A 27,661-nucleotide genomic window follows, 5' to 3' on the forward strand; every position below is an offset into this window, starting at 1 on the left:
AGCCTCCCCCTCGTGGTGATGCTCCCTGTCCAGGGGAGAAGCGCCGCTCCTCGGCGCACAGCTTTACCCGGAAAGCCGGCTGCGATGCTGCCCTCCCTGCCAGACACATGGCAAGTGGTGGCCCCCCCACTTGGCATGGCAGATTGCGCTCGCCCTTGGGGGCCCTAAACATACTTTTTCTCAGGCACTTGCCTACGGTATGGGACAAAAAAGACTACTTGTATGCAAGGCTTTTACAAATTTGGTCCACTGTGACCAAACTTTATTACCCATTTTATGGAACTGTGACAAAAGTCTAGGAATCAAACAACATGGGGATCACAGAGGCTATTATGTTTATTGTGCTGAACAGACTGTGATAATCCATTAAAGGAACATTTTCGACAAGCAAGCGATTCAAAGTACAATCATAGACAGCAACTCTACACGCAGAACAAAGCAAAAAGTTAGAAGACACGCAAAAGAAAAAGTAAACTGTAGTTAAACATCTTGAAGCGTTTTTTTTTTTTTCCTGCAAACACACCTCTCTTGCAGAAATGGTAGAAGAGTTAAATGTCCAGTCTTATTTAGCAGTGACCAATGACAGCAAAGAACAGTCGTATAAAATTTATCTCCCACAAAAATAAACTATATATATAAAAAATTTTATGATGTTCTCACTGATTCAATGGCCACATGCAATTTTTCAGTCTGAAAAAAATGAGGTATAGTAGGCCCTAAGAGGTAGTAATGTGTTTTGATTGTACTACAATATATAGAAAATACAAGATTCAGTTCATCAGAGCAGTAAGTCTCTCGGAGGTTGACGTATGACATGCATCCAGCGATTATTTCTATGTCATCCACTGAACACTGTGGTTTTTACAAAAATGCAAAAAACCACAGACAATGCAATTGCTAAGGCTTGATTTGATGCCCTTTGAAGTCAGCAGACTTCCTTCTACTGACTTCAAGTGACAGTGGATTTGGCCCGTAAGAGGTACTGTATAGCTAGGATTATTCCTCATTCACTTAGTATTAACATGTCTAGTTGTAATACTCCGATCAGCTCTTTCTCAGCGGTTTCTGCCAATGAACCCTCTGCGGTCTTTTGAGGAGGTCCACGTTTCTTGACACTGCCTCTTTGAAGAAGCCAGTAAGTAGTTATCTTTAACTGCATTTGGCTCAGTACTAAAGCCATACCAATAGATGCCTTCCTGAGAAACTACCCCTGGCCCAGTTATTAATACAATGTTACAAAGTACTGACTAGGAAAGAGAGGAAGAGGGAAATAAAACAGAAAGAGAGGAAAGGAAATAGAAAGAGAGAGAAAAAGGAAAACAAAAGTGAGAGAGAGAAGAATAAAAAAAACTCTACATAAGAAGCATTTAAAATAAATCTGGCTGAAACATATTACAAAATCACATTTGTGTAAAATACATGAAAATACTTGTCAAGTATTTTCTTACAATCTACTAATTATTTTTTTAAAACATATTTGTGATTGCATTATGCAAAAGCTGAGCTTGTTGCTTCCCACCTACAAAGCTTCAAGTTTCTTTGAAGGTTTTTTTTTGTTCATTTTTTTTTTTTAATATGAAAGTAATTTAAAACGTGTTCATTTTCCACAAGTTATTTTACAAAAATAGTTTTGAATTAGGGATTAGTTGCAGTCCTAACTGTTTCAAACGTTTCAAAACTAATGCTGAAAGTAACAAGTTCATTCCATTTAAAGTCTGGAGGTAGGTCTTTGTCAATCAATTAGTCCATTTCTTTAAACAATTCATTTGAGGTACAAACTTGGACAGTAATATTTAAACATTACAGCTAAATTTTTTTCTATGTCATGTAGTGTCACTGAAGAAAATTATCCTTACAAACCTATCAGCAATTCAGTACAAAAATATATTCAAGTTAACAGTACATTACACAGAAGTCTAGCAGAGAATAGGATAAGTACATTAAAAAAACAAGAGAAAGAAAAATACATAGTCATGCTGAAACACAATAAAGATATTGTTTCTTTAACTGCAATTAAGTGTTGAAGTAGAAATAAGGGTAAAATGCAGATACTCATGATTATCCACCCAGTAAAAATTTCCTGCATTGTATGTGTATAGCAGCATGTATTTATCAGTCTGTTGAGTTAATTGTAAAAATCAGAGGTAGCATTGAATAGTGGGGTAATATTGCATCTGTTGCTAAAAGTGCTGCTTTGAATGAAAAGATGGAGAACTGCCACTGGCATGGAAGTGCTCAGTGAACCATCCTATGTCAAAATATATTGCTTAAAGTAATACACAAGCTTAGTTGAGGTACATGGTGTTGGTTCATTACATCATGACTGATGAGTAGTGAGGAGAGATTCGTTTCTTTTGAAATACTGGTACAGGGTGAGTGGAATTAGTTGAAACTAGCCAAACCATCTGGATTATTTTTCCTTTTTCAGATCTATACTTTTTAAAACGCTTTTCTTGATAAAGACTTAGTCATTAATGGCGTAAGAGTGTTTGAAGTCAGTCACTTCTATGTCCATAAACAATGTCTGGCTCTACAGAAAGCCAACTCCATCTGACTTCCTAGCGTCCAGAAGATGAGGGGTGTTCATTTTGTTTATTACTACTTCTGCTGATATGTTTGTATCTGTAACTATACAACGTATCTTTGTCTTTCTTCCCTTTTGCAAAATGAAAGTACCTTTTTCTTGTTGATTTCTTTCTTCTGATTATCAGCTGAATGAAGTGAAAGATCAGCTTTCAATTTTTTTTCCTGAAATAACAGTAAGTCTAAAAAAAAAATCAAGTACAAGTCTACAAGAAGGTTACAAAAAAAAAAAAAGAGTAGTATCTATCCCTTATCTTTGGTGTTCTAAAACAGGGAGTTTACTAAGTAGGGAGTGGGTTGCTGGAAGTGTTGTAAGGCTCCGCGTTACACACCGAGCCTTTCCTATCTCAATGCCCATTATAATTAATATGTTACAAGTTTCTTGTTTATATGCAGTGCAGTGAGTGACTTAAACCTGATTCGAAGCTCTTCTGACCCATTCACCCTTACTTAGCAGCTCAAACAAACTATTAGTAGGTTAAGGAAAAAGAAAACAGTAATTAAAAGTTGCATCGTTAATCTGTGTCCCCCGTCGTGTTACAGCAGTTTTTCACTAAACCTGGGACTGTGAAGGGATTACAAAGAAGATGATTAGTCAAATCCTTTTTAAGGTTATGTGATTTTTTTTTCCCAGGCAAAAGTGGAAAGACCATGGCAATAGAAAATAAGTGGTCAAGGCAGTGTCTTCTCCCTTCAAAAGACCCAACTGCTGATGAGGTAGAAATTGCATGGTGCGGTCTCCTAGTCTTCCTCTGCAGATTCTTGTGAGGATGTTTCTTCAGTCTCTTCCTGGAATATATGAACAGAAAAAATAATTACCTTTTTTTTTTAACATGATGGCAGAGAAAGAAACCCCTGTGGTGCTCTGGCACAGGCATGCCAAGCGGCACCCATCCACTTGGGGCAGGCTAGCTGCCGAAGAGCAGGCTTGCCACCTAAGGCGCATCATTGTAAAGAAAAGCCAACGTGCCTCCTTGGTGTCCTCCTCCACCTCAACGCTCGCCTCGATGCCTGCCTTCAGCAGGCCTGCCCCAACCCCGCAATCCTCTTTATGCTGCTTATTCAACAAATGTGCAGCACCATTCGGGACACGGGCGGTAAATGGGAGACACTAAACACAACTGATAGAAGGGGCTGTTAGGGAGAAGTTGTTTTTTATCAAACACTGCACATCACCGCCTAAGACAGCATGTGAAAAAGCTCTGGGAAGAATGGGAATTTACCCCCTCAGCAAATGGAGACCTTTTAAGAATGACCAGCTTAAAACAGCTTATAACAGTCTTCATACTTTAATAGATTTGATTTTCCACATGGCTTCATTTTGTCTGGGTGGCTAACTGACACAATTTATAACTCTCTTCCTTTCCCAGGCCACTACAGTACGCCATTCAGTAAAGCATGCCTTAAAGCTTGTCTGCATTAGATGGCCAAACTTCCATTCATTAGTGTTTGAAACACCTCAGCTGTGAAGGGCTCCTAAATGCTACCATGTGTGACACTGCTGCTGAAGAGCGGCATCAAGAAAAAACACTGGGCTTTAATCATAGGCCACTGCTCACTGCAATCCCTTTTCAAAATGTTTTGCCCCTCACCCCCCAAGAAAAGACTGAAAAAAGCTGTAAATCCAAGGAATAAATGTAAGTATAAATGAATGGATGACAGCTTAAAAAATATAACCATAGCAGCATCAAGCCATGAGATTTCACACTGGTTTTGTTTAGTCTGCTTTGGGTTATGTGGGAAATGTGAAAAGCATGAAGCAAACGCTCCCCCCTCTCCCTTCAGACCCCCACTCCCCTGCTAAACCTTGGGCCTCAAATATTTAAGCCAGTAGGTTTATACCTCTTGACTAGGAAACAGGCCATGACCCTGGGATACTCTCTCAAGTACCAGGCACAAAGAAAGATGTAGCATGATCAAAGCTGCGGATGAACGAAAGAGAGCAAAGTCAAGTGTCAGCTGCCCTCTGACCTTGTCTTTTCAATTAATATTTAAATTCCAGGAGACACCAATCTATCACGCAGATAAACAAATTCTTCCCCACAACAACTCCTTTCCGCTTGTAACACAGTTATACTTGGAGCACTGCTATGGAAATCATCCCGGGCCCGCAAAATGAGTAAGGGAATTTTCCTCCGTCCCTTCCAGTATTCAGGGAAGTGCACTAACACGCCATCGAGCCCCGTTAACGTTTATTGCCTTTTCCCTGCTTCTCTTCCGCACAGAACGGCACTGGGGGTACAACTTTTCAGTCATGAGTTAAAATGGTATCTGCAGGCACCTTGTGAAGAGCTGACTTGGGCGGCATGTTGAGGAACTGTGCAAAACATTTTGGTCTGAACCTTGAAAACTCAGAACTTGGGATCATGGAAAACAATTTATTTTGCCTCCAAACTGCAATTTTCAGTTAAAAAGTATGACCATGGGTTCTCTATTCTTAACATAATACAGGTAGATGTATTTTGGTTAATGGTATTTGATGATGCTCACATACTTAAATCCTTACAGCACCATCATCAGCCCTGAACTCTATAAATATTTTTTCCTAACAACAGGTTGGGGGCAGCTGCAAGTTCCCAAAACTTTCCAGCAGCCCACAGCACACACTCAGGGGGTGAGTGGCATGGTGGCTCGCTTTGTTTTATGATTGGCCTGTCCCGAAACTACTGAAACCTTATTAAATCATTTTCCATGAAGGTGGACTTCTGATCACAGCATAAGAAGAATGGGAAGAGGGAGAGCATGTGGAAGGATGTATTTCCAAAGACAGCCAGGGGAGCCAGAGAGGGCTATTTTTAGTTAAAAAGTTGACCACTCTAGTGATTTTTACTGTGAACCTCACAGTATTTTGTTTTTCTTGTAGCCTCTGCTGCTGTGACCAAGAAAATGAATAAAGAAGCTCATCCTCCATTAAATTATATATATGTATGTATATATGTGCATACATATATACATATGCACATATATACAAATACATATACACATATGCATATCTATATATGTCTCTATATACACATGGATATGTATGTATGCATATATATGTGCGTGTCTGTAGTACCTGGAAGGATCAGAAATCAAAAATCAAGCTAAACCCTCTGCAACATTTAAATAATTAACTTATCATTAAAAATATTTGAGACTGGGAACTCTGCTTTTCAAATCCATGTCAATTTTGGGAAAGACTTTTTTTCATGAAGACAAGCTGGCAAAGGGACCAGATTGCTGTGTAGCAAAAAGGAAATGTTCTTTCATGGAGGTCATTCTTTGCAAAAGCGTAAGATAGCCCCGTTACAGCAGAATGGTTTTAAGCAACTTATCATGTCCCTTGTCAAGGCACAGATGGACCCAGGATTGCTGCTCTGAAGTGCTTACAGTTCAAACAAGGAGATAATACAAATCAGACATATACGCACGCATGGACCCAATGGAAGAAGTGAGCAGACGTTCTGAAAGAGAAAATGCAAGTGTGTATGACAGGGACAGAGAGGGGTTTTGTACAGTTGAAGGACGGGTTACAAGGATCAGCAGGTTGTGCAGCTGTGATTCTCAACCCAGCCTTTGCCTGTGTCACACACATACACACACACGCTCACAAACAATCTCCCCGAAAGGAGGGGGCCAGGTCTTTTGTACTCCTTATAAGGTGCAAACCTGCTCTGTACTCCGTTCAGCCAAAGATTCACTGAAGTGCACTGCTCAGCCTGTCGGGGGAACGGGCTGCTCGACCGTCCCTTAGGGCCTGCCAGAGAATTACAAGTGCTCACAGATCTGCCAAGGTGGACTGGCGTAGCCCTGTATCATAGGCTCAGTTCCCAAGTCAAAAGTCGAAGGAGGAACTGGGGCTGGTGTGAAATACTTTGTAAGTCCAGATGTGCTTCCAATCAAGTTGAAGAGAAGGGCAAAAATCAAGAAGGAAAGCACAGTCATTAGAGTAGACATTAGAAACCCAAGACACTTGGTCACAGCATGATACCCACACAGAGCATAAATTCAGAAACACCACCACAGGAAGCACTCAGCTAAGCAGCAAAGGTTTCAAGTTACATGGCAGCCTTAATTCAGGTTGTTCTCACTTTTTAGGTGCTTTCACTGTAGTTGTGGAGACAGAATGGTGACATGTGTTAATTGAGCATAAATGTTCATCGGCCCAGTTTTGCTTTGAAAAGCTACTCTCCTGGTTATTTGTTTTCTGCTGGAGCAAGCTAGAGAGAGGTTGGGGTAGCAGACTGCAAAGAGAAACTTGAGAAAGTTTCAAACTAACCAGGTCTGATGCAGCTAACAGAGAAGCCACAGCCATGCAGAGCTCAGGGGGAACAGGACAAGCACCTGAAAGGCCGGATAAATACTCAGATGCATAGTTTAGGCTTAACTCCCCGCTGCTAAAACAACATCCCAGCTAGCTTGTTTGGAGCGAGCTCCCTGCATGTCTCTGTGCCCAGCACATATGTATCCTCAGGGGCTGACTGACAAGGAGCATGCACGGCAGAGGTAGTTTTACTTGGCACGTCCTGTCCCCGGTTGTCCCATGCATGGGTACATTTCTCCTGAACTGGTGCAGGTCACAGCTTGATATTTCAAGGCAAACTGTCAGCCAGCACCCTCGGTTATTTCCAACCTTAGCTGCTCGAGCTGAACTACCAAGCAGGGAGTGATGCAGAGCTGCTGTTTCTCCCAGCAAAGAGTAGCAAGAAGAGCATCTCCAAAGCTCCTGGGTGCACAAGTGCTCACCAGGGGTATCACTGTGCACATGCTGGCAGATGTACACACCAGGCTGGGACCCACCAGTGCCACTTCTTTGCCTCTTACTGGTGCTGGGGCCCAACAGGAGATAGACAACCTTTCTCAATGGGTGACAGTGTGTATCTACCTTCAGAAGGGTTACTTCATAGGGGACTGGCACTGCTGTTGTCAGCTTTGATTTAAAAGTGATGAAGGTAACAAAAAAGGATGAGGCCGCAGTGTGGCAGACTTCAGTTAGATGTGTTATGTGTGTAGCCAGCAAGGCTGGTGAGCTGATCCAACTTGCCATAAAGACTAGGCTGCCAGGTTACCTGACTAGTGAGGGTAAAGCTGCTACAGGCATGCTGCTGTGAAACCTCCCTTCACAGAGACAAGGCGCCTCCCTTTTGCCTGCCCCCAGGCAGACTGCTGCAGGAATGTGGCAAAGCCCAGCAACTCCAACAGCAGCATCCTTCCTCCTCCTTAATGACAGTCTATGATAAGCATGAGGCATTTCAAAGCACCCCTGTCTGGGATTCGGGTGCTGAACATAGGAGGTGGGGCCATTTTAGATGCTCTTGGTATCTTGTATGGCTTCCAGCAGCCACTCAGAAGGGTGCTGGTCTCCCATGTCTTGTCTGCCTGCCCTGAGTGGAAGTTCATGATTCCACAGGTCTTTTAAAAGGGGCCTGGACCGTGGTCTCGAGACAATTGGATCCCACACCACCTGCCCCATGGCAGGACCCACTAACCCTCACCAGAGCACTAATATTGTGTCTCTGTTTCTGTAGGTTCTCCACTGTGGAAAAAAAAACCTTGTGTAAATTACAGGAATAAAGTGATAACCACTAACAAATGCTTCTCATTTATACAGTTCAGCTCTAGGACCATCCAGAATGCAGCTGTGCCACTAATGACTGTATTTAAACCACAGCGCCTTTTCAGGTCACAGTCACTCCTTGTTCTCAAGAGACCTCCTTCCCGTGATATCTGGTGCAGGTAAAAAAGATTTATCTGCCTCCTGAGGCTTGTATTTGGTGATCCAGAGTGAGTTGGTTGGTGCATGTTATTTTTCTGGCCATGTGTAACAGCAGTCAGTAGCATTCTGGGGGCCCTCAAGAACATACAGGCTTAGTTTGGTCTTTACATATCATCTGCATCTTTTTTCTGATCTACCTCCGTAAGGTGGGGGAGGGGTCAAACATAAGAAAACCTGATGAGAAAACTGTTCCTATTTGAAATCAGTATTCCCTCCCACCCACAGAAGACTAACTGTTTGGCATTTTTGTAAAAATGTTTATTCTGTTCTAATTCCCTGAGGCAAAGCTCCTTTATAGCTACTTCAAGGTTAATTTTCTTTGCCTCAAGAAGCTCACTGGCAATTCAGTTGGCAAATCACTTTTTTCGCCTTCTGCTCATGCATCTCCAAGTTGCTGATTTAAAAAACTAAAATCAGTTTTGCAAGATGAACTGAAGGATCACGGTAATGCTACATGTGGAGCCTCTGAATTTGTCAGAGCTTTTATTTTATAACAAAGTATTTGGTATTGGCACAGATTTTGCTGGCTGCTTTCTAAGGCCTGGGAGGGTATGCTTGAATAGATATGTCAGAAAGAACTGCTGACAAGAGCAACTTGCAAACTGTGGACCATTGTCTGCAGTTAACTTGTCTGAAATCCGCTGGCATGCAAGCTAATATTTTCAGAGGGGTCCCTGAAGTCAGTGACTCCTCTTGCGGTTGCAGAAGCTCAGGCTGTGCCCAGATGAGACACGGTGCCACCTAGACATCTTCACAGCCAACAGAGCAAACTTCTTTATGAATTCTTACAGCACTAATAGATACTCAGATAGAGTTTGCTTTGTATAAAGGTTCGGGTAGAATCTGCTGCTTCAACCTACTTCACCTTCTGCAAAGCATACTGGCGAGATCTGTCAATCATCATGCAGCCCTGCTGAGCTCACTGACATCAGTCACTCAGCAGTGAGTAAGGCAAAGTTAAATTTGAGAATCAGGATTCAGAGCTCAAATTTTTAAAGGTATTTACTTCACACATTACAATAAATTATTTATTAGGGCAGAAGAGATCCCCATGACTGTGTATGTGTATACATGTGTAAAAAGGCCACAAGATTCCTCTTAATGTTGGATTAAAGCATGTTTTTTAGAAGGGCATCTAAAGAAATTATTTCAAAGAATCTGAATGCAAATTAGGCATCAGCCTACAAGCAAGCAATTTCTGTGTACTATCACTGCTGGCAAACACAAAGGAGCACAACTTCTCTAGCTTCATGGTTAAAAACTGCCAGAACAGAGCATTTTGGAGATCCACTGCCCTTTCACAGGGTTGTCGCTGTATTTCACACTCAGTGCTCACTGACTAAAGCATGGATCAGCCCTGGGGCCAGCTAGCAAGTTGTTTCCCCCAAAGAAGCAGAACTCCTGGTACATAGATGGTATTAAAGATAGAGAGAGACAACTGGTGGCTGATGGGGCAGTTTTGCATTGTGATTTAAGGGCTTGTAATCAACATTCTTGCTTTAAATGTCTATATGTCCCTTATTGAATGTAGCCTTCAAAGGTCCACCTTGTCACCTAAGAATCTGGGCCTTCAAAGGCCCAACTTGGCCACTGTGTTAGTCCAATGTTTGGACACCAACAAGTAGTCTCATTCAGCTGCTGCTTAATTTTGTCAGTGCCTGCGTGCTTGCTGGTGGGCATGCAAAGACCGCCTAACACTCTTGGGAGCAGTCAGAGGGCTGGCAAGAGTCTTAAAGCTCACTTCAGCTTGGGGATGTCCTCAGAGCTTCCATACTCAGTAAGGCAATGCACAACAGATAGCAAGGACAAAACTTATCTGTGAGTGCATGTGTAAGCAGCAGCACTGATTTGGAAACTCACCTAAGCAGTAAGGAGACTTACTCTGAAATCCCCATGCTCTCTGATTTGAAGCCAGATACTTCAAGCTGTGTCTCCTACCTCCTAGAAGATGCCTACCCACCAAGCATGGATATGGAAGATGTATCTTTCTTCTGTTGAAGTCAGTCCACTTTCATATAAATAATCAAATATTCTCTGAGCGATGGGAAGGGAGCAGAGAAAATAAAGCAAAACACTGACTCTGTCCTGCATGTGATCATCTTGTGGCTTTTGAACTGGATAAAGCTAGCAAGCAAGTTAAGGGTGTCCTCTCCCTTCACTGCTGAAACAGCATTGCTTGACTAACAAAAAGGCTGCACTGGGATTACTAGATAATTCACATTCCCAGCTGCTGGAGGAAGTGAACTAGCTGGGCCAGCTGGACTAAACTTGCTGGGGCTGCCCAGGCACTCAGCTGCTGGGCGAGCGTAGCCCAGGCCAACAACAGCAGCAGGAGTCTGCGAGAGATGGCATCACTGCACACCTGCAAACCACCCCTACAGCTCCTCTCCCTCTGTTGGAGGACGCATCTTGCAAGGCTTGGCCAAGTTTCAGTCTTTGAGTCACAGGTTCAGATAACTGGAGAGGAACGGGACAGTGCTCAGGAGAATCCCACCTGGACAGGACAGGATAGGACAGGATGGGACATTCCTAAGTTAGGACAGCCTTCTTTAAACATAGATTCAGGTCTCTTCTTCCTGTTAGATTAAGGGGGATTCAAAAACATTCCTCTGTCTCCTACCTTATCTCCCACTAGGGCTATCCAGTGAACTGTTTGATATAATGAAGTGATAAGAAGTCTCCCCAGCCATTTTGAGAGAAAGGGCTTATCTGACACAGGATTTTTAAATCCAGGAGGGCTCACAAGGAGAACTTCCAGAGACAGGAATCAAGGTGGCCTAGGCTTAAATATCCTGGAAAGTAGCTATTTTAGGCTCTGCCTCTCAACATTTTCTACAGATGGGCTTAACTGAACCTCAGTTCTAGATGCCCAGCGTTTCCATGCATTTTAGAGCAGCCCTGAAGTTAACTCAGCATTGAGGACTCTGCGAGGCAGCAGGCCACTCAGTGCTGAAGGCTGCACTGCTGAAGCCTTTTGAAATTGAGACTCAGCTGTCTAACTTACATCAAAATGGATTTCTTAAACGCATTTTGGCATCTGAGTATAGCAAGTGCCTTTTTGACCTAAGCAGGTCAAAATACTTTGAAAAATCTGGTCCCCATGTGATTAAAAGGAGAGTGAAAAATCTCCAGCAAAATCTCTGTAGCGGACAGAAGAATTTTGCAGGGAGCACCATTTAAAGCCTGTAAAGCGTTGACCCATAGGGAAAATATTGCCTGAAGCCATTCTGGGTGCTGTACCAACACAGAGAAAGGCACATTTTTGTCTTGGAGAGCTTCAGCCCCACGAGGTGTAAACAAATCTGGTGGGAGGAAAACGAAACATTAAAGAAAAGAAGGCAGTAATGAAGCTGGGCTAAACGCAGCTTTGAGAAGCTGCTCTGACAAACCTCTCATGGAAGCTGTAAACTGGAGGAGCTGTAAACTGCTCTGCATTCATGCAGGACACCATGCTCCAGAGCCAAGATCCTGATTGCTTCTGGAGCTTAAGGAAACAAGAGGCTGTGGTAATAGCCTCTAATTAATATTTACACATTACTACGTTTATAAGGAGCTGAAAGAGCAAAAACTGTGCATTTTAGTCTTTCAAAATTTGTAGGCTTACACAGTCCACTGAATCACTGCAGGTCACAGTGTTAAGTTCTCCTCTCTCATGGCAGTGGAGACTGCAAAGCCCAAAAGTATATCACAGCCCACATAGGTAAACCCAACAGAGCTTGTAATCCTCCTGAGCTCCTATGGTAGTCAAAACAGTGTTGATTTCTGTGCATTTTTTATGTTCAATTTTATGTACAGTGACAGAGGAAGGACTACGGTGAAGGTCTGGCTCCTAGAAGGGAGAAGACATAAGGAAACGGACACTGTGACAGGCTGAAAGGAAGGTCAAATCCGCACCATTTACCTTTTCACCTCCCTCATATTTTAGATCATGAAAAGGAGAATAAAGCAAGGCCTGTTACATTTCTATTTTACTTCTTTTTTTTCCCCCCAAAAAATGACTGCTTGTTACAGACAGGAAGCAACTGCCAGAAGTTATTCACCTCCAATCCTTTATCACTTAAAAAAGCATTATGGTCCCGTTTATGGGCCCGCTGGCTACTGCGGTTTCGGAACAGCTATCTATCTGTAATGATAAATAATAAAATAAAATATCTTCCTTTGGAATCCCAGCTGAGAGATTTTGCCAAGTGATCAAACTTGTCTAAACGTTGGAACAGCAGCTTTGAAGTAATAAGGAAGAGATTGAAAACCTGCAGCCAAGAGCCGCACACACCTCATTAGGGCCCAGCTATGTGGGAAGGCCAAGCAGCAGCTTCCTGGTCAAGCATGCTTACCCACTGGAAAGGGCGTTCAGGAAGGTTAAGATAAAAGGGCCTTTCAAAGTGGAAGTGCCCCAGTGACGTTTTTATGAGCAGCAGTGCCGAAACGCTGCGCGGCTCACAGCCGGTTGCGCACCCGGCTTCCCGCGGCATCGCGGCTGCCGGGGGGGTGCGCGAGCCCGGCCTTCGCCGAGGGCAGGGCACGGGACGCCGCGCCGCGCAGCGCGTCCCGCTGTTGCCAGTGCTGCTCCCGAACCTGCCCCGCTTTGCTCTGCATTTCTGTCGTTCTTGTGAAGGAAGGGGTTTAGCAAAGATGGCTCTACCCTCCCCAAGAAATGCCCAGAAAAACTTCCCCCTGCCCCCCCAGATGAGAAACATATTTTTGAAAGATAGCTAGCTGGGTTCGCTGATTTGATTCAACAGACTTCATGTGAGACTCTGTGGTATAATTCAGCTAAATGATTTTTTTCTTAAAAAAAATAAAATAAATAAAGCTTAACAGACTTGTAAAACGCTTTTTAAAACATCTGAAGAGTTTAATCAGAGATCTTACCACACAGACACTGGTGAGGCTGTGTGCTGGCAATAAGCAGAGTATTTAACTTTGAGAGCTGAAGTTCTGGGTTTAATTTTCAGTTTCAGACTAAACAGCAGGTCTGCAGCGAAAGGCAGGGCGACGATTCCGGAGCAAAATGGGGTAATGGAAATGCTTTTCTTGCAAACTTTACTGATTGTGTAACCATGGAGCACCTCTTTGTGCAGGCGAAAGAGTGCAAAATCAGAGAACTTTCTGTTGGTTTTAATAAACTCCCCCCCATCCCCTCCCTTTGTTACTGCAAAGAATTCTGCTGCTATTTTATTATGTAATGCTGCAGGCTAAAAATATATCCTTAATTTAAGACATCTTGCCAATAAATCTACAAATACCAGGTAATCCAAAAAGGGTAGTTATGGTTTAATGACATACTCTTCTTGTCATCTTAATATGTTCATCTCCTAAAGGATTTAGTGATGCATTTAAAGATTTTTCAACTTCTTGAATATCTCCACGCAGTCTGGTGGAAAGGACAATAAAGTATGGTCCTCTCCAGCAAGGCGCAGGAACCCAACTTTTCAAGCTGCAGCTGCTCTGCAATTTGTTTTACCAAAGAGCAAAGCTTTTTCTTTCTCTAGATAGTTTGATTTGAACAGAGTGGGACTGTCCAACTTGAAAGGTAGCAATTATTTCTTTTTGATTATAGAGCCTTTTATGGGAGTTTCCCTTGCAATTGAACACATCTATATTCTGTAATCAAATCAGTAAAGGTTCCTGATGGAAACCTATGTTCAAAACACATTTTCTTCCAGGAGGGAGACAGATTTACTGCAATTTATTCCTCAGTGTTAATCTATTCTCCTCTTCCTAAAAATAAAAAAATACTAATAGAAATTACAGTTAATGCCCCATCATATAGCACAGTTCTCAGGAGACTATTAAAGTGATGAGGGAGCTGCCTAAAATACTGTGACTGTCTCTTTGCTGTTCTGATTTCAGTTTCCAGATTTTGCCTCAAAATAAGCATGAGAAACAGGGAAGGGGGGATCATTCACTGCCCTGAATGTGAGATCTCCTGGGTCCTAGAGCTCACTGCCCCGTCCTTCCAGACTCCAAGTCTGGTTTCAATGGAGCTCTCATTTTTCTTCCTGCTAATCCTGCCGTGAGATCAACCATTGATAACTCTGTGAGAAATCAAATACCGGGATGTGGGAAATCTGAGATCTGAATTCGGGCAGAATGTGGGTGATTCATTTTTTTAATCTCTCTCCTTCTCTTTTCCCATGGTTGTTGCGTGGCAAATACTCTCCAAACCTGAGATCGGAGGTCAGCCCTGAACAATGTTACTGTATCAATAGAGCAGAGGCAAAGCAAGAAGTACAGCAGCAATATTATATCTTTTTTTTTTTAATAAAAGCAACAGTCATTCTTAAAACTAGGTTATGGCCAACATTTTTTGAAAGCACTCATTTCTGGAAATGCCGAACAATGGGATCAGCAGCAGAACTTCGTCATGGTGATGCTCAACATCTGCTGGAGCAGACTTCATAAATAATTTAACATTTGTGGCACTGGGTCTCACTGAAACAGGATCCATGAGATAGTTTGCCCTCGCGATGTGAGTGCTACAATGGCCAATAGTCAGGCAGTCATTTTGAATGGCTTTTTTCCTGCCTCTGTATGAGAAAAACACATTAATTTATTTAGGTCCTGTAGTGAAGAACTCAAAATGCTTATGGACAGTGGAATGCCTAAAGGCTTGGGTGGGTGCTTTGTGCACCACTTGACAGTGATGATATCTGTAAAACACCAAGGTACTCCTGCAGCCCTCTGCATAAGTACTTAGGAGCATAATACTCACTGCATAGTCTACTAAAAGGTTGTGATGCTTTCAAAATTTTTACTCTATCAACATAGCAGCACTGCGCTATCACTACCCAATGTTCAGTCGATGATAACGTGCTCTGAACAGCACCCTAAACAGCAACCGCCTGTCACCGGGTGGGTGGCTTCACGCAGTTGTGGTGCTACATGATGGCATGGGGAGGATACCAATGAAAGGGACACGGGATGGACGCTCGGGGTGGGGGGAATGGTTTTAAAGTGTCTATTGTGATCTTCTTACTTGTTGACTTCTAAGAGTCCTCTGCCCGAGTCTTCTCCTCTGCGAGCTGCACGGGAGCAGGCATGTTCATAGGTCCATTCTCTCCGTCCTGGCCCTTAAAGCTCGGCACAGGTGGCACAAGCCAACTGGCAGCCCGAGGATGCCAGATGTCACCCTGGGGTGCCAGGCAGGAAATGCATGCCACAGATGGATGCCACAAATGCCCCTCAGTGCCTAGCAGGGCAGCTGTGAAAAATGTTTCTTATTCTTATTCTATTTTAGACTGTTACTTTGGGGGAATAAAGGGACCTTATAAAAGTCCCCAAATAACATGGAAATTGCAAAGAATAAAATAAAATATTGTCTTCTTATTGCTTTCTCACAGAACATGTTTTAAGATGTGTATTGCTTAACAAGGTCTGAACATACTGCTATTTTCTCTAGCCAAATATTTTTTAATAGTGCTGGTATGCAAACACTGTAACTGACCATTCTAGCAAATTATTTAACAGAGGATGAATATATTTTCCTTGGTTTTAATGTTGACTCTCATTCCATTTCTCTTATTCTGTGCCCAGAACAGCATATCTCATCTTTTACATGCAATTTGCAACACCTCCTGAACAGGCAAGGCAAAGATGTAACGATTTCTAACAGTGGATCACAGTTTTCTTGTTTAAGATAGTACCATATAATACTGAGGCCAATCTGAGCTATAGAAGGTTCACTTCCCACGTTCTTCAGTGCAGTAGTCTACAGCCCTGGAATACTTACTACTTTTACTTCAGCGAATAGGACATCTTTCAATGACTTCAGCTGGGTGTGGAAGAGGAACTATGATGCTGATTGTGAAAGACACAGAGCCTCTATGAGCAGCTCAGTAAAGAGTGGAAAGAGTGCTTTTCATTTTGCGTAGCTTTCTCACACACTTCATCTTTACTAATTACTATTCTGATTATTTTTGTTGTAATAAGCCCAAAGGCTGATCCTGCTGGTAGTTTCAACTTTCTGGATATCATTCTGGGGACATGAGAGGGTAGCCAAGTACTTCCTAGAATCCAACCTTTAAAATGTGTCTGAAGTAACATACCCAGACATTAGCAGTACAGACTCTTGCTCTCGTGGAAATTTTGGCCAAAATATATAGTATGCACATGCAAAAGTAGCACTGTTTAATTTACTCTTGGCTTACATTTTTTAAATACTGTTCTTTGCCCAGCCACCTTTCTCGGTGGTATTTCCCAAGCACATATCACTGTCCCTTCTCTTACAGCTATTGTTAGTGAGATTTTGGGTTGCTTCCAATCAGAGCCAAGTTTTGAACTGCACAGAGTATAACCCTAAGCAGTTTTTTTGGTCACAGCCATGGGGTTAAATACAAAGCTATCCTGCCCACAGTCATCGCCTGCCCATCTTGGGCTTCTTCACCAAGCAGGAATGCAAGAGGGAGGAGGAGGAGAGAGGGCAAGGACGAGTGCTGCAGACTTAGGGAAAGAGACGTACCCCTCCAGCCTCAATTTTTTTTTTTTCATTTTATGATGTCAAGCAATGTTTACAGGTTGCTTGAGATATAAACAGCAGAACTAGTAACTGTAAAATATAATTTTCAAACTGGAGCCATTTTTCATCAAACTTTCCATGACACTTTTATCCATTTGTTAAACTGATCTTCCAAATCAGAATAATGTTCTCGGAATACTCAGAGGCAAAATCTGGAAGAATTTTCCAAAGGAAAAATGTTCAAAAACCAAAATCAAACCTTATCTTGATTATAAAAACTCAATCCCCAAGTGACAATAATATTGTGAAGCTTCAGAAAAACAAAAATTCCATGGACACATATGGGGAAAAAAAGGTCAATAAAAACAGATTATTTCTTTGTGAAGCTATTTATGCACAAAAATGCAACCAACTCGGGCCAGCACCCTGCCTGCCGCCCGGTGGTGAGAGGCTGTCCCTGAGCCAGGGGCCGCACAGACACCACTCAGCAGGGCTGATGCCAGACGGCTCAGGCCCACTGTGCAGGCACCGTGCGGCTCCACTGAGACTAGGATCTGCCCTGGGATGTGCAGGGAGTCCAGACTCACTGGGCTGAGATATACAGTTGCTCAGCACATGTGCACGTGGTACCAAGGGCCTGCAGCCCAAATAAGATGGGCCTGCAGGAAAACATTCACTGTTTGCTTTAAAAATCATATTAATAAAAGAAAAGTAGCTCAGCCTTTCAGAGGATGTTTTGGAGTGGTGCATATAACACACATCCAGTTACCCCATGTTCAAGTATAAAAATCCATGTTAGATTGGAAAATAAAGTTTCCTTCCTCTAAGAACCAGCAACTTTCTGCTTCTCCGTATCAGTAAACATGGAAGAAGTACACAGACACACAACACAGCTTTCTGACCACAGTGGGAAGACTAATAAAACCCCAGGGCACCAGGTCAGCTGCGAGAGCAGAGGTTTTCCAAAGCTTCTATAGCCAAGCCTTGGCTATAGAGTAAGATGGCAATATTGCCTGCTCGGCCGGACGACAGGTGGCCTCGCACAGGGGAAGTTTCTTTCCACCTGAGTCCTTGCTAAAGTTTCTCACTGGGATTTCCCATAGGGGAAAACAAAAATCCACATGTGGTGGGTAGCACATACACAGCACGTCTGAAGCCTGTGGAAGTGCCAATTTATGACACCTGCCCAGAGAGGCAATGCAGCATGTGCACAGGAGGCCTGGCCAGTGCATCCCAGCAGCATCAGACCTGCAACACAACCACCACATGTCCAGGTGGCTGGTAAGCTGGGGAAGTCTGATGCTTTTGGGCTGCATATGTATGCGCCAGCCATTGATTTAGCTCCTGGGCTACCGGCCCGTCTGATGCTTTTAGGATTTACTGTGTGTATGTCCTACACTGTGTAGGCACATGTGATGGGTGTATCTGGAGAACTCATACAACTTGAGGTTCTGAGTGTGTATACATAATATGAATAATTAACATGCAGAATTTTATTGATACCAAAACTCAAATCAGGAAACCAGAAAATCAGTAACAGGAAAATATGTAATGAATCTGTATTTTCTTTCCTATTCAGAAATAATACTTTTCTTTTTAGCTCTTATTCTTGCTGGGATTTGATTTTTTTGTTTGTTTGTTTTAAAAGCATCTAATGCATTTAACATTAGGTTGAAAAGCTTACCTAGGTTTGGTCTGACAGACTGTCTTTCAGACTCAGATACCAGCTTAAAAGACTCCAAGGACTTGAAATTTTAATAGACCTCTCAAAGAGATTATAAGAAGATTTTCAAAGGATTATTCTACATTCACAGTATTTCTTTTCTCCAGAAATGATAAAAGTAAAACATGTCCTGTTTCCAAAAAACTTCGATAGCTTTCATGAAGTTTTCCTAAAAATATCTATTTCCTTTGCATTACTTAAAAGCGTAACTCCCCCATATGGTTGAGGACACAGCTGTTACAAATGGCTTAAAAACGAGGAAACTGAGAAGTTTCCATTTGGATTGCTTATTTGTACACTGCACTAAGAATATTACTACGTCATACTTACAAGATCTCATTGCCTATTCTTTGGAGACAGTGGATTTAAAAGGAGCTTCACATTTTTGAGATGTATGCACATTTACATGAAGATGCTAAACTTACTGATGTCATGCAGTTAGGCTTGCTCTCTTTTTCTAAGTTCCCCAAGGAAGTATGAGAGTACGTGTCAGTGATGATCACAAAGATGTGGCCAGATCATATTATTTAAAGGTTTGTATTAATAATATGGATGTGTAGGTTTCCAGTGGAATTTACTGTTGCATTTACCGGCTGTGTGACAGCAAATCTTCAGGGCTCTGGGGATGTTTGAAGATATTGCAGAAGTAATAAGAAATAAGCATCTGTATGGCCTTAAACTGGACAGCAGATATCCATAAAGAGTTTTAGAGCGTGGTGGAGCTCTGCACAATGCTTAAAATCTGGGAAATGGTGAAAGGAACACAGAATAGAATATAGAATTCATATTCACAGAATTTCTATGAATAGAAAGAGAATTTTATCTGTTTTTGCTGGTTCTGTATTTTTAAAAAAGACTTAAAACCAAGAGGCATATGCACTGGCAACAATAACAAGAGTAACTGTGATGTAACCTAGCACTCAGAAATCTTTGAAAACATACCAAAAATTCAAACTACAGCACTCAGGGGTAAAACCTGACCAAGGGTTTCTGCCACTTTTACCAAGGCAGATTATGGTAACATGCTCACTGTCACTCAGCAGTTCTTGAATGAAACTTCTTACAGTCCCCACTGATGAAGAAAGGATACATTTCTAACTTAATCCAGACTGCCACATGGTAAAGCCATCTGGGAGGATATTTTGAAGGAAACAGATGGAAAAGGAAGAGATTCCTCTGAATGTAGTGTAAGATTTACATTATCCTCCATGAACTTCCATGTAGTCCCCATGTTTATATAATTTATCACTATTTCCTTAGACAGCTCAGATTAGGAAGCCTGCATGAGCTCATGTTCTTGTTGTTAATTCTGAGGCTGAACCTCCCTCCTTTTAAAGGGATATTCAGTAGTGTAAAAAGAAAATGGAGAAAGGCAACTGGATTTAAAAGAAACCCAGCAGCATGAAGTTCCTATTTGTCCCAGGAATTACACTGTTTTACCTCCCCCTTCTTTCAGCCCCAGGAAGACCCTCACGAGTGCTTGCTCCAAGCAATAATCTTCATTCTCTGCCTGGCAAAACCGCAGCATTTTGTCAACATAAGTGTGGGAGCAGGGCCTATTAAAATCATGAAGGGTTAAAGACAAGGCAGTGATTTCACTGAAAAACCCTCAAGCCAAGAATTAAAAAAAAGAAATGTTCTCTGAGTGAAGACATAGCACAAAAATAATTTAAAGAGTATAATTTCACTAGTTGTATTGTGATGACTGGGGATTTCTCAAAAGTGCTCTCTGTCCTTCCATGCATTCTTCTGTGCCTCTTTGTTTTCTATACAAACATTTCCACTACTAATGGGAATTTCAAAGGGCCTCCTCTCCCTCTCTTCCTGCCCCACTCTGATCACGGAGATGCTGCAGAGGCGCCATGTGCAAGGGGCTGCATCCGACTGGCTGCATCCATGGCATCCCCAACATGGCCACCTCCTTGGGAAAGAAAGGCCAGGCAGATCGCACTTCGGTCCAACCCCTACATCATTTCACCATCACTGAAATCTGTCTTTACCAAGAGAGAGTCCCAATTCCTCCCTTTTTCCTTTACTGCCCTAAGCCTGGCCTCAGACCCAGCCACTCATTCCTGCTCCCTCCCTTGCGCAAGGGCAAGCATTCGATCAGCGCTTGAACAAAACCCTTGCAGGAGTAAGCGGGATCAGAGAGCTGGGGCACCACACGCTTGGCAGCAAGGATTCCTGCCAGGCTGGGCCCCTGGTAGAGCAACAAGCGTGAGATCCCTTTACCCTGCTGAGCCCCGTGAGACTGAGCTCTGCCACACACCGGAGGAAACAGCAACGCGAGCAGTCTCCTTCCTGGCCTCCTGGATCTGGCCCCCTTCACACAGCACGGCTTAAGCCTCCCAATCTCTCAGGTGCCATGGAGGGGATGGCTGGCTTCGTGCCCACACGCAGATTTACTACCATGTTGTACTAGGAATAGCGTGATTGTGGCCACAACAGTTGAAGGATATAAGTGAGACCAGGGAGAGGAAATATCTTTTATTAGAACAACTTGGTGTGTTTTGAATTGTGTGTTGCAGTCAGAAGGTTATAGATGGTAAGTCCTCAGGGGCCGATGTCGTGTTTCTTGTGTAAGTTGGCCTAATAAAAGACATTACCTCTCCCTGCAAAACTTACCTCACTTGAAAATACTACTACGTTTACCCTGAATGTTATCTCCCCCATTAGGAGACATTAATATTATTGTCAGTGCCACTGATTCATCACTGCTGTGACTGCATTGATTTCTTTTGTGGAAACCTGATTCCTGCACATACTTTTGAGAGTTACATCATTTTACCCCTTCAACTCACAGCCAGAATGTTTTCTGTTCCTTATGTAACAGCTCTTAATTTAGATTACAGTAGACATTACAATAATGTACACTGTACAATAATGTATTAAAACCATAAGGTGGAATAACAAAAGTAGTATTCCCTTGTGAAAGCAGACATCTTTCCAGAAAAGCAATGGGCCCTTTGTGCTCTTGACTCAGTAATCAGTCATGTTCACCGAAGTATGGTAGCACAGACCTACGGACTCTGCTGAGTCAGGATGGACCTGTTCGCATGCCCTTGCAGTTTTCTGTATTGGAGCATATGTAACAAAGTGGCAGAGCTCAGGGTGTCTTTTTACACAGAGTGGGCTGGGGAAAGAAAATGGAGGAGATGGTAAAAGCGTTATCCAAGTTCAGTGCACACACAGATATCCATCACATGCTGGACTCGTACCAGATGTGTGTGTGTTCATGCCTGCATTATCGTCACATGGTGGCCGCTATAGAAAAAGGACATTTGTGAGCAAGAACCATTCAACTAGGCTGCAGCTCCATCGCTTCCTTCGCTCTTTCCCACGGGCCTCTCAGTAATGACTGCAGAGCTGCAAACCATATAAATTGGTTTGGTGGTTGTGTCTAACAAGCTAACAGCTATCCCCCAGTTCACATTATTGATGTATTTTCCCTCATTCTTTACAATAAATGAGACCAGCTGAAACACTGAAGAAGTATTTAACTTAACATAGTCTAAAGAATTGATATCAGCTTTTCTTACCTGAGCAGGCTTCTTCTGAACCACTTGTTGAGGCTGAAAGAAAAATGAAAGCACAGTGAGAAACAAAATTCATTTAGGTCACTTAACAGTCATTTCAGGGATGCTGGAAAAATATTTGCAGCATATGAATAAAACATAGGCAAAGCCCACATTCAGAAATGCAGTGATGAACATACCCTGCTCTCACCCAGCCTCTCCAACACTTAGCTGTATCCCTTGCTCTGAAGTAATTTGAATTACTGTAGATCCAGAGGAATATATAATTACATATAATCAAAATCAAGATCTAACTTAGATCTTTCAGATCTTGCATGCTACAGCTACAGCATGCTACATGATTTGCTCTGTTACTTGTCAGACTGTGAGAGTGGCCTAATTCTACAACCAGATTTTGTTGTCTCCATTGACGCTATTTATTCTCTGGCATTATGCCTGTGGACGTGATTTCGGGGCCACCCATCATCTAGGTGGTTTGGCGTGCAAGCCAAGAGAGCCGGTGGCTGTCTCTACCGGCCCACCATTCGGCTACAGGCAGGCACCATGCTCTGAAAGCTGCCCCTTGGCAAGTCTCTGGTCTGGCTGGTCCCTTCGGGAATGGACAACATGGTTCCTGGGGGAGCCTGGAAACCCACCGAGCTAGCTATACCCTTCATCCCAGCAGAGGAGAGGAGGAGTACCGATTAATGAACTAACACCCATGCACTTAAAATATACCACTGCCACTCTGGTGATGTGACCTTTGTGAGTCCTAGGAACAGCACAAAACAATAAGACCACAGATAAAGGATGAAATCCTGACACCATGAGCACAAAAGGGCTTTTCTTCCTTCAGTGGGGAAAAGCTGTCTTTCCCCCCACCCCTCATGGGATTTCTGTTTTCAAAATTCATGAATCGCACCCACTGATTTTCTTCCTGCCCTTTCTTTCTGCCTAGTCTTAATCCCAGACATGATTTTAGTGCCTCACTTGAGCAGAAGCCAACATGCCGTCCCTCTGGATGGCCAAAAACCTAATTTTCATGACAGTGTAGTAGGAAATAACTGGAATATTTCTGAATAAACAGTTTAGTGTAACTGGCCTTTCAGAGCAATATTTCAGTAGGAAGGATCAATGAAAATGTAAATTAAATGTAACTGATTCAATTCAGGCTGCCCACCACAAACCTCCCATTTTAACAAGAGATGCTTTGTTTATTTTCAGTCATTTTCTAATTCAGCAGAATCCTGTTGCTGTTATATTTTTGTATCTATGCCTCAGGCTCCAAGTTCTGCTCTCAAACAAATATGAGAAAAGAATGTGTGATGACTGGGTCCATTTTTAAACATCAGGGTGGATCCTTTTCTTTTCCATTAAATTTCCTTGCAGTGGAGAAGCTATTACCAAGGCATATGTTTTGTTGATGCGTTCTCCAGGTGGACTGCAAGCCCTGAACTGATTAAGGACATTTGCTGCCCTCAGGCAAAGAAATTATTTGTTTCAAAGGAATCCCTTGTAATTACAGAATTCATTGAGCTCCTCAGTGATCTACCATTAGTGCTTTTCTTCCTTATTTTCATTTTTTGCCTGCTGATTACACCTGTACACGTGTTTACTCTCAAACCACATCAAATTCGCAGACATTCTTAGAGGCTGACTGCTTTCTCCTGCTCAGAAATCCCCATATATTTTTGGCTGTGCACTCTGCATTCATGTGACTCTCACACACTGTAGCTCAATGAAATCTTCTGAAAGAGCTGCCAACTCACCAAATTTTCCATGAATTAGGTCCTGACACTTCAATGAGAGGAAAGACAATGTCTGAAACAAGGCCAGCTCTGGCTTTCTGCCTAGTATGTGTCACAGTAATTCTACCAGCTGCCCTTCTACACAGCACTTCATACTTTTCAGACCACCAAAAAGCCCCTTGAATACTTCCAGTGATAGCTGGGGCTCGAGCTGCCAGCATGTTTTCCCAGCCTCTGGCACCCAGTGGCTCCAGACTGGACCTAGAAAGTTTTTGTGTGTGTTTGTTTTGTTTTGTTTTTATTTTTATGAATGGCTTTAGCAGGGGACTCTGACTCAAGCACAATACTATACAGCCATTCATAAAAAGCAGAGGGAAAATATTGTACTTTGCCCAGCTGGAAACTGTTTCTGATACTGACCAAGTCTTATAAGAATCTTACTCATTCAAGACCTTTGCTATCCTAGTACTTAACATCAAGAGTTCACTGGCAGCGTTTGCTTACTGCCAGCTAGGTTTCTAGTGGATTTGCTATCTGGAGTACAGCACACATTAGGCTTTCGCACTTAAATGCACAGCGACAAAAGATCAAAAGTAGGGCTCAGGCCCCTGGATGTCATTAATGGCACACAGCACCATCCCCTGGGAAGCGCACCCGATTACACCAAGCACAGGGCTCTAGCTTGCGATGGCTGAATCAGTGCAGCAGGGCAAGCGTTGTGTTTCAGGAGCATTGCTTTTCCTGCTTGACTCTTGCTGAGTGGGTGATTTATCTGCACAAATGCAGGCTGGATAAATCAAGCAAGGTCTGCTCCTGCGAGGACTGCAGTGTCCCCTCACTCGAAGACCACAGCACTTAGGTTATCCCAGACATGAAGAACTGAGGCATACAGGAATGATGAGAAATTTCCTAAGTGCCCCTTTCTATTTCTTTAGCTGTTGTGGAAGTGTTGTCTTTGGAAACTTCTTGACACATTAGGGATACAAATGCCTCTACTTGCTAAGCTTTGTGTTCTCTGAGTTAAGAGATCTTTTCAGGACTTCAAAGAAGACACCTCTGATTCAAAAGACTGTTGCAACTGCACGTTCAACTAGCTGGAAAGAAAGAGAATTTGTCTTGGTTATGAAAAAGATTGGAACCATAAAAAAGCCAAGGACAAGAGACTTAAAGAGGTGCTTTGGAGCAAAATAAAGTTGTACACAAGCCATGAGAGCTCTGAATTATTATGGATCCCTCCAGGAACCTACAGAGTAAGATGAAAGATCTCCTGTTTTGGCAGATGCTGTCTCCCTTATTGCAGTGATCATATGTAAGTGAAGCTTTGTGCAACATAGAACTTTCACACTTTATTTTTATCCTAAGTTTAAAAATTGACTATTTTTAACTGAATGTGTATCAGTTGACCTGAAAGCAAAATTCAACTTTTCAGGTCAAATGCAAGTACAAGTCAATCTTAAGTAACTTTCTTAAATCTGTATGATACAGAGAGCACAAGTGTTGGAAAAAGCCCATGACCACGTCATTTAAATGTCTGTCGTACAAAAAGAAATCCAAAATACAGCAGAATTTGTTTTGCCAGGCTTAAACTATTAAGTATGTTAGCTAAGATACAATATAGTAATTTAAAACTTCATGATAAGATTCCTAACTTTGAAGAGAAAAAAAATAAACCGTTTAGAGAACAACGTAGGCAAATCTTTTGGTGGTTTTATCTTTGATTTTAAGCTTTGCATGTTCAAAGCCCAACCGTTTATTGTCTACAGCACTTTCCCCACTCCTCCTCTGTCACCTCACCCTTCATTTATTTCAATTTCAAATTCTGTCACTTGATTTTTTCTCAACATCTTAGACGCATCTTTACAGCCAAAATCTTGTTCAGGCATTCCTCATCTCTGACAAAACCTATAGATTCAGATAACTTCTCTCTATGCTGGCAAATACATACTGGCATACAATACATACGATACCGATCAAACAATTTCTGTCTTCTATATGAGAACCAAAGAACAGCCTCCTGTAACAAGTCCACATTTATCTTGTACCTGGAATCAAAAATTGCATCAAAATCAACTCATCACACTTCTGACTCTCTGGAGTACTCCTTTTTACCTTATGACTTTTCATAGTCTTATGGAAAATATGTAAGAATAAGGGTAAGTCTATGTTAAGTAGTATGACCAATGCTGGAACACATTTTTAATGATCAGAGATAAAAGCACTGGTTTTCAGTGCAAGTCATTCACCAGCTGCTGTGCCTGAAGCTCCAAGATCATGCTGCACAGTCACAGGGCTCCTAGATTTTGCAATTGTATCTTCCTCTTTAAATTGAGTATTATGAAGATGTTTGACTGACAGTTCTTGGCAACAGTGACTCTTTACTTTATTCCCACAGCTTGACACTGACAAGACATTCGTATGGAGGTAGCTCTGCTGGTGAGACTAAATGACCATGATGGAAACTAATACCCAGTTAGGATGACATTTATAGTGCTGACAGCTCAATGTTGTGTGGAGATCATTAAAATAATTTCATAGGTCACCCAAACACTTGTAGTTCTAAATTAAAAGATGAGTAAAACCATATTTAGACTTTTTATCTACATATCCTAGAAAAATCAGGAAGTTCATATTATACCAGTTGAAACCAATATAATCCAAAATAAACCATGTCTTCCAAGCAGTTCCATATGACAGCATAATAACTACTGTTCTGCCCTACAGCTTTAATTGGTTCGAGTCCAACCTTTCCCTCCCTCTTTGAGGATACAGTGATGCAATGCAGGGCTTGGAGGCCGAGAGTCTGGGAGACAGTCCTCATCCCTTGACAAAAGCTACTTTTAACTTCATGACCTTCAGGAGGAACCACCACACACTGTGGGGGGACAATATGCCTGTTGTTTGCCGCTCTTATCCAGGTATGCCCATGGCTTTATTTAGAAATTATCTTGCTTTAGAGAGGTTAGCAGAAATGCTTTTACACCATCAATGGCAATGGGAATTCTCCCTGAGCCCAAGTAGCAATTGCCTGTGTTTTGGAAACACAGGTCATGAATTCTCTCGCCTGCATTGCCTGTTTACAGTCAACTGGCAACCGCAGAGTCTGTGTACACACACTGCTGTGGGTCATTACAATCTAACAGCAAAACCATCTGGCCCTTAGAGTTCAAAGGAGATTTCACAGTCCTCTGTGCAGTCTCATAAATGAGGCTAATAGTAATCTGTGGAGAATTCTGGCAAAATCTGTGGAACTTTTATTCTTTATTTTCTATCCTACTTGGCACTACTCTGAGTTTTTAATACCAAATACAAAGTCAGGTCATTCAAAAAATATTTATTAGCTTATTAAACTGACCTCCCCTGACTGCTGCTGGAAAACCCTGCAATGTCTCAGGAGCTGCACCAGTAACTTTAGCTGATGACAAAGTAAATAGCACTTTACTCCACTTGTTGAGGAGAGCAGCAAGCATCTTAGTGCTCAAAGTACACAAAGTGACTTTTAAGAGTTATTTGATGAGCAATGAGATTTTATATTTTAATTGGCAAATTCAAAGCACAGTGCTTCAAATTACTCTTTTGGTAGTGTGAAAATTCAGGCACTGGCATGTATATCCAATCAGATAAGTATATATCCAGTGGAAATCAACTAACTGATTTCAGTGGGGCTAGAATTTCATCCTCTTTGTTCACAGAAGACTACCCTCACTATAAAAAGTTTAGAAGTTGCTACATTTGCAGTGCTTCTTCTGTTCTCAAAGGAGAAACATGTGGAAAGAAATGTGTTAAAAAATCAAATTCTCTTTTCTTTTACAGTGGTATAATTCATTATTTTTCAGTTGCTTCGATCCAACCTTCCTCATAGTGGTAGATTTCCCACCA

At 42.2% G+C, this 27,661-nt stretch overlaps 1 protein-coding gene across 3 annotated transcripts in view; it reads right to left on the reverse strand.

The window, feature by feature from the left end:
• Positions 1 to 318: 318 nt before the first annotated feature.
• Positions 319 to 27,661, reverse strand: part of HMGA2 (high mobility group AT-hook 2) — a 119,921-nt gene continuing 92,578 nt past the window's right edge. For 2 of the 3 annotated variants that reach the window (XM_013947963.2, XM_013947965.2), the window contains exons 4-5: positions 22,062 to 22,094; positions 319 to 3,372 (exon numbers count right to left, since the gene is read on the reverse strand). In XM_013947963.2, coding sequence (XP_013803417.1) covers positions 3,325 to 3,372; positions 22,062 to 22,094 — 81 coding nt within the window. In that variant the 3' untranslated portion in view covers positions 319 to 3,324. Of the gene's footprint in view, positions 3,373 to 14,621; positions 14,872 to 22,061; positions 22,095 to 27,661 lie in introns of those variants that run through there. The other variant, XM_013947964.2, reaches the window with a different exon arrangement.

The sequence above is a fragment of the Apteryx mantelli genome, chromosome 1 (genome assembly GCF_036417845.1).
Source record: "Apteryx mantelli isolate bAptMan1 chromosome 1, bAptMan1.hap1, whole genome shotgun sequence".
Lineage (NCBI taxonomy): Eukaryota > Metazoa > Chordata > Aves > Apterygiformes > Apterygidae > Apteryx > Apteryx mantelli.